Raw genomic sequence first — 13,421 nt, 5'->3', positions numbered from 1 at the left:
CCTCCCTAGGGAGGTGTTTTGGGCACGTCTGACCGGTAGGAGGCCACGGGGAAGACCCAGGACACGTTGGGAAGACTATGACTCCCGGCTGGCCTGGAAACACCTTGAGATCCCCCGGGAGGAGCTGGACGAAGTGGCTGGGGACAGAGAAGTCTGGGCTTCCCTGCTTAGGCTGCTGCCCCCGCGACCCGACCCCGGATAAGCGGAAGAAGATGGATGGATGGATGGATGGATGGATGGAGGTACTGTAAACAGTTCCAGACGACCAAAAATACTAACACAAAACAAATTCTTATTAAGAATAATTATAGTTTAACATCCAGAAAATAACGCAAAAATATATGTAAATAATGAATTAAAAGAATGAATGGACAATTAACATTAGTTACAAAAACGGTGACGAGCGAAGAGGGAAAAGGGGATAAGACAGCTCCACGGACGCCACTTTTGTACTTTTCTTCGAGTTATTTTTTTAATTCAATGGTTTCTCACCTCATTTATCAAGGTACTGCAGAGTCAAAAAATGTCTATACTTTTCAATTTTAAAAAAATGGTCAGCTTTTGCTAAAAAAATAGAGATGTCAAAGTTTACGCGATAGAAAAATGATCACATTAATTATGTATGTACGCAGATTATGCATACAAGTTGTTTTAGAGGCACACTCCTTTACTTTAACAACGAATGGTTACCTGAGAGGTGCTGTGTGTTGTTATATGACCAGCGATCAGGTTAATGCTTACATCAAAGCTGAGTGAGGAGACTCCGACTGATGTACTATATGACAAATTTCAAGTTGTTGGATAAAACTGTTACCAGTTTTTAGGAAAAAAAATTCCTGTTTGATATTCTGACAATAACATTGCATTTGTGTCCAAATACTGAGCACATTTTAAGTTAATTATTGTTAGTATTAAACAGTGATTAGTAACAGTTAATTCAAATCCAAAAGTGTAATTAATATGATTTTTTTTTTTAATGATCATTAGCTACGTTGAGAACAAACAGGACTAAACAGAAAGAAATACATGTATTTTTGTTGTTAATCTTTTAAAAAACGTAATCTTTCAATGTGCTCTGTTTACAAAACGACTGTAGGTCTCTGTTAACTTTTACATATCTATTTTTGGTTTAAACAGGTGGTCAAACATTGTGCTGCTCCAGTGTTTCAAACTATCCTGATATCTGACAAATAGTTTATCCTTCCTACTTCTCTTTCTATCGTCGTAATACAACAGTCAGGGTATGTTTGGTATTTGACATTCATAGTTCTCACGTCAGAAGGAACAGATATGGCGGGCCGGTCAGAAAGACGTGTTTCAGTTTGTGAGCATGTTTGTTTCCTCCCAGGCGATGATGGTGGTCTGCAAGCCTTGCAACAACTCATGCTGGACAACACTCTTATTATCATTATCTCCACATGGCAGCCATCAGCCTGACAATCCAAAAAGATTCATTCACTGAATCAGCATCCTCATCTGGGACCACTGTACAGCACACAGCAGAGTGCCAAGTGTCTGTGAGTTTATTACAAAGCTTCAAGGAAACCAACTGAGCCATGAAATCAAGCATCCAGAATCACCAACACTCTTTAACTCTGTGTCTGTATAACTCACATTGAGCGTAGATTTCTGATGCAGATATTAGTGTATTTGTCAGTGGCGACGGATGGCTGAGATAGAACTATGCCACCTATTCAGGCCAGCGCCGTCATGAAGCAAAGTAAACGATTACTTTGAAGTTATGCAACACCACCTCCGAAGAGGTTTTTTCGATACATAAAGGACTGTGTGAAACAAATAATTAAAAAAAAAATCGACGGAATAATAATAATAAGAAATTAAATAATATGATTTTATATGTGTGAATGCTTTAGAGCACTGGTCCCCAATCACGGGGCCGCGACCCAGTACCGGTCCGTGGACCGATTGGTACCAAGCCGCACAAGAAATTAAAAAATATATATATAAATATTATTATTATTAATTTATTTTTATTAAATCAACATAAAAAACACAATATATACATTATATATCAATATAGATCAATACAGTCTGCAGGGATACACTCCGTAAGCACACATGATTGTATTTCTTTATGACAAAAAAATAAATAAAAAATAAAAAATACCATACTCTATTTGTACTATGTTTGTGAATATATATATATATATATATATATATATATATATATATATATATATATATATATATATATATATATATATATATATATATATATATATATATATATGTATATATATATATATATATATATATATATATATATATATATATATATATATATATATATATACACAATTAGAGATGTCCGATAATATCGGTCTGCCGATATTATCGGCCGATAAATGCGTTAAAATGTAATATCGGAAATTATCGGTATCGTTTTTTTTATTATCAGTATCATTTTTTTTTTTGTTGTTTTTTTTTTTTTATTAAATCCACATAAAAAACACAAGATACACTTACAATTAGTGCACCAACCCAAAAAACCTCCCACCCCCATTTACACTCATTCACACTCATTCACACAAAAGGGTTGTTTCTTTCTGTTATTAATATTCTGGTTCCTACATTATATATCAATATATAAATCAATACAGTCTGCAAGGGATACAGTCCGTAAGCACACATGATTGTGTGTGCTGCTGGTCCACTAATAATACTAACCTTTAACAGTTAATTTTACAAATTTTCATTAATTACTAGATTCTATGTAACTGTTTTTATATTGTTTTACTTTCTTTTTTATTCAAGAAAATGTTTTTAATTTATTTATCTTATTTAATTTGATTAATTTTTTTAAAAAGTACTTTATCTTCACCATACCTGGTTGTCCAAATTAGGCATAATAATGTGTTAATTCCACGACTGTATATATCGGTTGATATCGGTATCGGTTGATATCGGTATCGGTAATTAAAGAGTTGGACAATATCTGCATATCGGATATCGGCAAAAAGCCATGATCGGACATCCCTATATACAATGTATATATATATATATATATTGTATATATATATATATATATATACATATGTATATATATATATATATATATATATATATATATATATATATATATATATATATATATATATATATATATATATATATATATATACATATATATATATATATATATATATATATATATATATATATATATATATATATATATATATATATATATATATATATATATATATATATATATATATATATATATATATATATATATATATATGTATGTATGTATATGTACAGGTATGTATATAAATTACAAGAAGGCAAAAATAAACATTTTAATGATAATACAATTATCATAATTCAAAATAATATCATAAAATATATTCATGATAAAAACTTCAAAAATGTAAATCAAAGAGTGTAGATAAAATACTTTGTCATACAGTTGTCATACAGTATGTACAATTAAATAAACGTTTTTTTTTTTACCAACATTGAGGCCTCTCTTAGATTTTCAGAAAGACTTCTAGATTTTGGCATTATAAAACTGAAACGCTAAAACTGAAACGCAGCCTCACCATGTTTCATCCTACTCAGCTGGAGAACACTGCTTGATGTTCTCAGAGGCCGAGATGTAAGAGATGCACAAGACTATTAAGAGACTTGTACACAAGCCGTGCTGTTTTAAAGTATATTCTCTGAGCTACAGGGAACCAGTGCAGTGACCTAAGCACTGGACTAATATAGTCATATTTACTAATTCGAGTCAGAACTCGAGCAGCAGCATTCTGGTTGTACTGCAGCTGCGTTACAGCTCGTTTAGAGAGCCCAGTGAGAAGGCCATTACAGTAGTCCAACCTGCTGGAGACAAATGTTGCACTTGTCTGTCTAAGCCTGATTAAGACATTATTCCTCTGATTTTGGCAATGTTTTTAGGTTGTAAAAATATGCCGATTTTATTGACTTAATGTGACTGTTAAAATTCAAGTTTGGGTCCATTATTACGCTTATATTTCTAACCTGATTATTAGGTGTCAGTGAAAGGGTCTCAAGGTGATTAATAATAGTTTCTCTTTGCTTTTGTAGGCCAAAGACAATGTTATGTTTTGTCTGAGTTCAGCTGAAGAATCCAAACACTGATCTGTTTGATGCAGCAACAAAGTGAATCAATCAACAAACTGCATTCACCTACCGTCAGTGACACATAGATCTGAGTGGCATCTGTATAATTGTGGTAGGACACATTGAAGCTGTGTATTAGTTGGCTTAGAGGCAGCATGTACAAGTTGAACAATAGATGCTCTGAAGAACCCCACAGGTCATAGCCATTTGGTCAGAGACACAGTTACCAATTTCAACATAGTATTTCTTGTGATCGAGATAGGACCTGAACCAGTTAAGAGCAGAACCGAATATTATCACACAGTTTTCTAACCTCTGTATTAAGATAATATGGTCAACTGTGTCAAAGTCCTGCAAAAAACCAAGACAGAGACTTTTCCTGCGTCTGTTTTCAGGCGGATATCATTTGTCACTTTGATCAGAGCTGTTTCAGAGCTGTGATGGGACCTAAAGCCTGATTGGAAAGTATCACACGCATTTGTTACACAGGAGAAAGTCACTAAGCTGTTGGTATACAACTTGTTACTGGACTTTGCCCATAAATGGCAGGTTTGATGACAAACTGCTTAGCATGGACCTTAGAAATCAAGTGGGCAACTCATCAAGGCAGCATGTTGATGGACTCAGACTGTGGATGACCTTATGTCTGTGACAGGAGTGAAATGTGCCAGCTCTAGCTGACTGGCTGGCTGCAGAGAAGCTATTTGTTTTCCAGGAATTATTGGATTATTAATTACTTGAATTTTATCATGAAAGAATATTGCAAACTCATTGCACCTTGATGTAGAAAGAAAAAGCTGTCTGTCAGTTAATTGTTAGTTGCAACTTTTGCAAGAAAAAATTAAAGATCCCCGCCGTAAGTCAACATAGCAAATGTTACAGTAAACCCTGTAAGATCCGACCAAAACATCTGGTCTTATACCTAGAACTCAACATAACTTAGTTGTTTTATTTCTTGTCTAAAGGTTTTATTTTTTTCAAAATGCATGTTACATATTAATAATGAACTGTTTTGAGGGGGCCAAGCACCAGGTACAATTTTTTCTAGGGGTGTAAAAGTATTATAAATACAGCGTTATCATCACAATAATACCGCGACGTATGACAGTATAAAATGAAAACTTGGTCAGTGTAGTTTCTTGCTGGCACTTTTGAATAGGCCGGTCTGGAAGTAAACTACATCTCCCAAAATACCCAGCGTAGCACAAGTGTGTGAGGTCTACATGTGAGGGTCGTAAAGGAGAGAGAAATAATTGTTTTTTCGGGCACTTCCTGAAGTTTTCTTCAAAATCCATCCATAACTTTGTGAGCTATATTGCTAACAAATACACAAACAAACCCTGGCGAAAAGACAACCGCCTTGGTCTGTGTACTGCAAGGCAAAACAATCGCCTTCATCTGGAGTGTTTCCAAGACGACACATAAAGCCGATCGGAAGTTGTGACGTTTTAACCCGCATTTTTTTTCAATACAATTGAATCAACTCGTGGTTTGAATGGTTTTGTTAACCATGTTTTAAGTAGGAAATGCGACAGGCGGCAGCGGGGACACAAAACAAATGTTTGGTGATACTGCACTGCGGGGAACACAATTAATTTGAGAAGCAACTTGATAAACCACCACCCGGAAAATATACAGTATTTGATGCCATGGAGGCCAAGCATCAATTTGTGAGGTATATACATTATTGAATGTTAAATTGTCAGTTAACCTTTCTGAGAATCAGCATTTTCCAAAGTGATATAAGATGTCCACTACAGAGGACACTGTTTCTCTGAAGTTAAAAGTTGAAAGACACCAACACCAACACCAACATTAATGTTTTACATTTGTAAAATGTAAAACAATTTACTGGATGTTTATATTGTCAGTTTAAAGACACTTAACTAAACTTTTTTTTTAAAATACATACATTTAAAAACAATATTATATATATATATATATATATATATATATATATATATATATATATATATATATATATATATATATATATATATATATATATATATATATATATATATATATATATATATATATACAGTCGCAATCAAAAGTTTACATGCACTTGTAAAGAACATAATTTCATGGCTGTCTTGAGTTTCCAATAATTTCTACAACTCTTATTTTTTTGTGATAGAGTGATTGGAGCAGATACTTGTTGGTCACAAAAAACATTCATGAAGTTTGGTTCTTTTATGAATTTATTATGGATCTACTGAAAATGTGACCAAATCTGCTGGGTCAAAAGTATACATACAGCAATGTTAATATTTGGTTACATGTCCCTTGGCAAGTTTCACTGCGATACGGCGCTTTTGGTAGCCATCCACAAGCTTCTGGCAAGCTTCTGGTTGAATTTTTGACCACTCCTCTTGACAAAATTGGTGCAGTTCAGCTAAATTTGGTGGATTTCTGATTAGAACATTTGAGCATTATGTTTGCGTTCAATTACAGTAAGTGTGTTTATCCGAAACATTCTTGCCACTTCATTTTACACACTACAATATTCTTAAGTCTTTGACATACACCACAATAATCAATAATATCATACTGTGGGCTTAATACCGTGATAATACCGTACAGTGAGATTTTGATACCATTTCATCCCTATTTGTTTCTATTAATTTCAATGGAAGATGTTGATTTTGAACTTCTCAAGTTCAGAGCTTCATCACAGCACCAATTAAGCTTGTAAGTTGAGGTATTACAAAACAGCACTACCAAAGGCTCCTTTATTGTCTGCTGTCTTCTCTCTTGTTCACAATTTGTATCTGTTGAAAAGTGTTTGCCTATCATAAAGTTGTGTTTTTTTGTTTTGTTTTTTTACAATGATTGGCTAAAGTTTGAGGGGAAATTAATACATACATTGGGAAAAATTGGTTGAATTTGCGTAAATTGCCACGATCGGAATATCGCTAATTCCTCTAGGGCAGTGGTCGGCAACCCAAAATGTTGAAAGAGCCATATTGGACCAAAAATACAAAAAACAAATCTGTCTGGAGCCGCAAAATATAAAAAGCCGAAGTCTTATAGTGAAGGCAACACAGAATGTAAGTGTCTATATTAGCTATAATAGCCTACTCTCAAAATGTGTCGCAGGCTAAAGCAAATCTTCGTTGACAGAAATGTGGAAATTGTATATTTACTCTACACATTTTTACAACATTAAAAACCATTAGTAAATCAGAGGCCACTTACAAGGTGAGATTACGCCTAGAAATTACTGTCTTTTAATGATCAGAGGTATGGATGTGTGTGTACAAGTTAAAGGAAACGGCATGCTGTCTTCTTCTAATGGATTTATTACAATCTTTGGCAATCAGAAATGCAGCCAATATTACATACAGATAATGTGTTGTGAGACATGCAAAACTAAATTATATTCAAAGATGATAAAAGTATAGGAAATTAAATGAGCTCAAATATACCTACAAATAATGGGCAGCACAGTGGAAGAGGGATTAGTGTGTCTGCCTCACAAAACGAAGGTCCTGAGTAGTCCTGAGTTCAAACCCGGGCTCTGGATCTTTCTGTGTGGAGTTTGCATGTTCTCCTCGTGACTGCGTGGGTTCCCTCCGGGTACTCCGGCTTCCTCCCACCTCCAAAAACATGCACCTGGGGATAGGTTGATTGGCAACACTAAATTGGCCCTAGTGTGTGAATGTTGTCGGTCTATCTGTGTTGGCCCTGTGATGAGGTGGCGACTTGTCCAGGATGTACCCCGCCTTCCGCCCAATTGTAGCTGAGATAGGCGCCAGCGCCCCCCGCGACCCCGAAGGGAATAAGCGGTAGAAAATGGATGGATGGATGGATGATGCATAATGATGCAATATGTACATACAGCTAGCCTAAATAGCCTGATTGGCACTCCAACAAGTCAATAACATCAACAAAGCGCATCTTTGTGCATTCACACACAGCATGAAACTTTTGGTGGACAAAATGAGACAAAGAAAGAGTGGAAGATTTTACTTGCGTCACAGTCCACACTATGGTGAGGTCAAGAACCGCCGAAATTAGTAGGACAAAACAATGTTCACCAAATACTCATATTAAACATATTAAACAGTGGGCTTTATAACAATTGGGAAGGTGTGTGTCATGTTTGTCCTCAAACAAAAACCATACTAAAACAAAAACAAATATTTTTTCCCCCTTCTTTTTCCATTTTCAATCTTTTTATTAAAATGCTCCAGGGAGCCAATAGGATGACGCTAAAGAGCCGCATGCTGACCCCCGCTCTAGGGTCTGGCTTATTGTACATCATAGTGTTACATTTATGTACAAGTTGCTTTTTGTATCTGTTCCAATAGTACCAACAGATGGCAGAATAACAAGAGACAGTCAATAGAGGATACAGCAGGTGGAGTGTCCCAGACCAACAAGCAGAAAACCTCAAATCCAATTATCTGTGCAGCATTGTGGGACTGAATGGAGTACGGGAAGGCGAGCCTCCAGCAGTGAGCATATTGTAGGCTGATAAGGGCCTTTTGGACCCGGGGGGGCTCATGCTTCTAGCGCCTTGAGAGGCCCCTCAACACCACTGCCTCAGGGTCCAACGGGGGCCACAGCCGAGAGCCGAGGTAAATGTGTTAAATGGCCTTGGCGGGAGTTTCCTGCGTGGTCGGTCGGTTGCAAAGGGGATCATTAGTTTCAAGCGTAGTGAAAAAGGAAGAAAGTGACAGCCTTTAAGCAGGGTATACTAACTCAATCAAAGGAAAGGACTGTGAAACATGCTTGAAAAGAAAGAGTTGTGGTGAAGAGCCCAGGCACACACACAGACACACAAGTTAATGAAATCCTGGGCACCAATGAAGCCCATATGAGAAACATTCACAGTTTAAAAAGGAAGAGCTCTTCACACACTATTTCATGCCATAAACCATGGAAAATGTTCTCATGAAAAAACCCAGTCAAATGTCCCATAGATCTGTCCGCTTCTTTAACCTCAAATATGCACAAAGTAGTACATGGAGACATTTTCAGGAAACCAACTATAGCCTCTCGTGTGTCATTCAAACAATACGCCATTAATCACTTGCCATGTGCTGTTCCAATAAAAAGCAAGTGATGAACCGCAAAGGGGAAGTTTGACACAGACCTGCCATGAATTAAGTTTTATTCACATAGCAGAGCGTGGTACTCATCATCTATTCCAGTGTCCAAAATAAGTGAAATTAAGTGGAGCATCTGCTCGCGCAACATTTCCTCCCACATTCCAAAGCTTCACTTGTGTCATCGGGAGAGAGGATCGCCGACCCTTCACCTGCAGGTTAACAACTCATGGCCATTTGTTTCCAACAAGATATTAAGGTATTTTGGACGGGGACATAAATAATGGAGCCTGGGGAGGCAGCTGTCACATCAACCTTTAAATCAATAAAGCCTCTGACAGAGCACATTCCACCATGCAAGTTCATGTATACCTGCACTTGATTGTGGCCCTGATTTGGATTTCTCTAAAGCAGTATTTTTTAAAGAAGAACATTGCTATGGATTTGGATGGAGCAAGACAAAGAAGACCTGGACAAAGTTGCAGACAGGTTCATGCACTAAAGGCAACTCCCAATACAAGCGTTTTGATCAGTCAGAGTCAAAATGTTCGTAGAAATATAAAAGTTTCTGGTAACACTTTAGTATGGGGAACACATATTCACCATTAATTAGTTGCTTATTAACATGCAAATTAGTAACATATTGGCTCTTATTAAGCACTTATTAATGCCTTATTCTGCATGGCCTTATTATACAACCAGTAAGCCATTAACTAAGAGTCTTCCCTCAATAACCTCAGAATTATTGCTTATTAGTAACCCTAACCCAAACCCAAACCCTAACCCTAATACTAACCCTTATATGTTCCCTTAGTGTCCAAATAACTCTAAATTAAGTCTTTGTTACTTTAATAAAGCAACTAATTAATGGTGAATATGTTCCCCATACTAAAGTGTTACCAAGTTTCCTGTTTCAAGATTATTAGAATAAAATAAATTAAAACTGATGCGCAACAATGCAGACCTTTATCTGTCGCGCATTTATTTATTTGGTTAAAATTTAATTTATGACCCCATGACATCCCTTTTGTCATATTTACGCATATTTTCTAGATACATGCATCGAAAAAGAGCTGCGTGTATGCAATATGGACGTTTTGAGGGCATTCCTACCGTAAGAGCGGAGAACTTCTGAGCGCGTCCGGCGCACAGCAGACAGAGGAAGGCTAGCATAGGACAGGCGCGCATCCTGGCAATAGTCAACTCTCCCAAATTATGCACGGTCCAAAAGGCACACCTGTGCAACACCAACGCAAAAAAAAAGTGTAACAATCTCTAAAAAAAAAAAAAAGTCAACTATTCCTTCCAAAAGAAATGTAGATAAAAGAGCGCGTTTGGTTTCGTCTGCGTCACAGTTTGTGCAGACAAGTCTCCTTATTTCAGCCTTGATGATTAAGCGCAGTGTATCTGAGCCTTTTCTCCCTCAGCAGCGTGTCTTCTTCCACTTCTCCCTCTCTTCAAGACGACTTCTTTTCTCCACACCCCCTCCCTCTACACTTGAAGACTCGATCACTTTGCAGCACCTTCACTTGGGAAGGTAGTCGGATTGCACACACAAAAACTGCATGGCTCTGCAGCAAAGACCTTTCCTTTAACTCTTCAGCAACACAATATATATTTAATATCACACATATCTAGCACACGAGTACTATCACAGTGGCCATTGTGTCAAAAATGTAAAGCATTTGGTGACTCTACTGTCTATAATTTACAATCCTCAATTGTATTATTCTCGCTTGATTGTGTATATTTATCACAGTTATTATTTATTTATTATGATGTATTTGTTATTGATATCAAATCTTCTTAAGTGCATGTTCATAAGTGTATTTCTATGTTTAGTTTCACAAATGTGTTGTTTTGGTTTTGTTACATTGTTGATATTGTCATATATTTATTTATTGTTTAAACTAAAATAAGTTACTGAACACATGGTAATGGTTTAAGGCAGTGGTCCCCAACCTTTTTTGCACCACGGACCGGTTTAATGTAGGCATTATTTTCAGGCTTTCCAATGGTGCCACATAAATACAGCAAAAATAAGTGCAGGAAAAATACAACTCACGATAACGCTTAATTAGTGGGAGTCCTGGGCTTATTTCTTTGCAATGATATGCAGATGGAAATCAGCCTTTGGCTACAATCTGTCACATTTATATTTTATATGTTCTTGTCCAGGGTGTACCCCGCCTACCGCCCGAATGCAGCTGAGATGGCTCCAGCGACCCCCGTGACCCCGAAAGTGATAAGCGGTAGAAAATGGATGGATGGGTGGATATTCAATAATGTGTGTTGTATCATGTCACAAAGTTATAACAATTACAACAAATGGCAACTTACTATAAGGAGTTTTTTAATGTCAGATGTACAATAAAACTCCTCATAGAACGTCCCACTAGACACGCCTACAGCTTGTTTATAGACATAAACAAGATTATTGGTGTGTCTAGTGGGACAGGCGAAAGTTAAGTTGGAGAAAATGCAGTCGTTCATAAATGATTTAATGTTTCTGTACGGTCCGGTAGCAAATATGTCACAGACCGGTACCGGTCCCCGGACCGGTAGTTGGGGACCACTGGTTTAAGGTATAAAGCTACAGAACAGGATGGGATAAACTTTATTTATCCCACAATGGGGAAAATGTTGTGGTTGCGCTGCAAATTTTACCTACAGTAACAAGAGTAAAGGCTTGATAATAAACAATAACTAAAATTGGTAAGTGTGTGGGGGGCAATATAATAGTTTTGGTTTAATCTATTGTATTTTAAACTATTCATTTTATTTTCCTTAAACAATTGTATGCAATTGAAAGATACTTGCATTATTTTGTTGATGTTTTATAATAATACATTTCACGTACATCCGTGTCCTGTGTTTTATTCTGACTACACCTCCAGGCAACTTCAACCCTAAACTAACACTCTCCCCGGATTGTTAATAATCAAATGTGGATACTTTTTCTTATGCTTTCTCATCTTTCTCTCTCTCTCTCTCTCTCTATGTCCACTACTTGCTGTACATATCCTACCAAGTCAGACCTACACTGTTTCAATGTCCATTTCTCTGATGATACAATTGTTGATGACTGAAGTGATGATAACAACCAAGCCTAACCCCCCCCCCCCCCACCACCGCCCCCCCCCTTCCACATCCCACACCCCGGATTGTAAATAATGTACATAATTCAATGTATATACTCTGATGATGATTATCTTGTGTGATGACTGTATTATGATGATAGTATATATCTGATAGTGTATATCTGTATCATGAATCAATTTAAGTGGACCCCGACTTAAACAAGTTGAAAAACGTATTCGGGTATTACCATTTAGTGGTCAATTGTACGGAATAAATTCACTGTGCAATCTACTAATACAAATCTCAATCAGTCAACCAATCAATACAATCATGATCGACAAATAAAGGCAAAAATCATTGATCTAAAAAAAATATTTAAAAAACAAGTGAAAAGTATCAGTATTGGTGATACTATAGCCCTATATGTATAGTACTTGTTTTTGGATTGATACCAGATTTGGCAGTTAGTTGTTAGTGAACATTGCACATAATTACGATTGCGCCACCAAGTGGCAAAAAAAGGGAATTTTTGTGAACGTGACTAAAGCATTGCAAATGCATTTTAGATTTAAATGTTTAGGAATCTCACAATACAAAAATGAAACAATTCATATTTGGTGAAAAAGTAAGATTTATTTTTATGAGATAACGCAGAGTGTTTAAATTAATCCGCCAGGTCTACCACATTTTTAAATAAACGTGTGGGTGTTTCGTGAGATAAATGGTGCATCATAAATATCCAATCTAATAGTAACATTATTACATAGGGACAGGCGGACTGATGGATGCGTTGATATTATTGTCACAGTGTCTATATCACATATGGTTTACTTTATGTGCCCTGGCCCTGGGTGATAAAGTAAGCTATAATAACGCACTTACTTAAATGTTCTTGTTTCTATTTTTATCAAAATGTATGCAACAGCTTATATTTGGATTATTTTTTTTATATAAAAAAATATTATAAAAACAAATAAACTATATCAAATATAAATAATAAGGTTTTATAATCAAAAATAAATCTCAATGTTGTTGTTACATTTACCTATAATAAGTAACTCCCCTCATCTGTTTTGTTAACGTGTTACTATCATTCAACAGTACCACAAGACCTACATTTCCCATGATGCATTTAGTTGCGTGAACTGCGTTTCATCTCGCGTTATTCTATTT

At 36.1% G+C, this 13,421-nt stretch overlaps 1 protein-coding gene across 1 annotated transcript in view; it reads right to left on the bottom strand.

The window, feature by feature from the left end:
• LOC133657373 (SPARC-related modular calcium-binding protein 2-like) overlaps positions 1-10,652 on the bottom strand; it is a 94,578-nt gene extending 83,926 nt beyond the window's left edge. Inside the window, exon 1 of the mRNA XM_062058634.1 lies at positions 10,281-10,652. Within this exon, the coding sequence (XP_061914618.1) occupies positions 10,281-10,355 (75 nt within the window). The 5' untranslated portion in view covers positions 10,356-10,652. The remainder of the gene's footprint in view (positions 1-10,280) is intronic.
• Positions 10,653-13,421: the final 2,769 nt, after the last annotated feature.

Source organism: Entelurus aequoreus, linkage group LG09, assembly GCF_033978785.1.
Source record: "Entelurus aequoreus isolate RoL-2023_Sb linkage group LG09, RoL_Eaeq_v1.1, whole genome shotgun sequence".
NCBI lineage: Eukaryota > Metazoa > Chordata > Actinopteri > Syngnathiformes > Syngnathidae > Entelurus > Entelurus aequoreus.
Note: the sequence above shows the minus strand (reverse complement) of the source record. Positions and strands in the feature narration are given on the sequence as shown.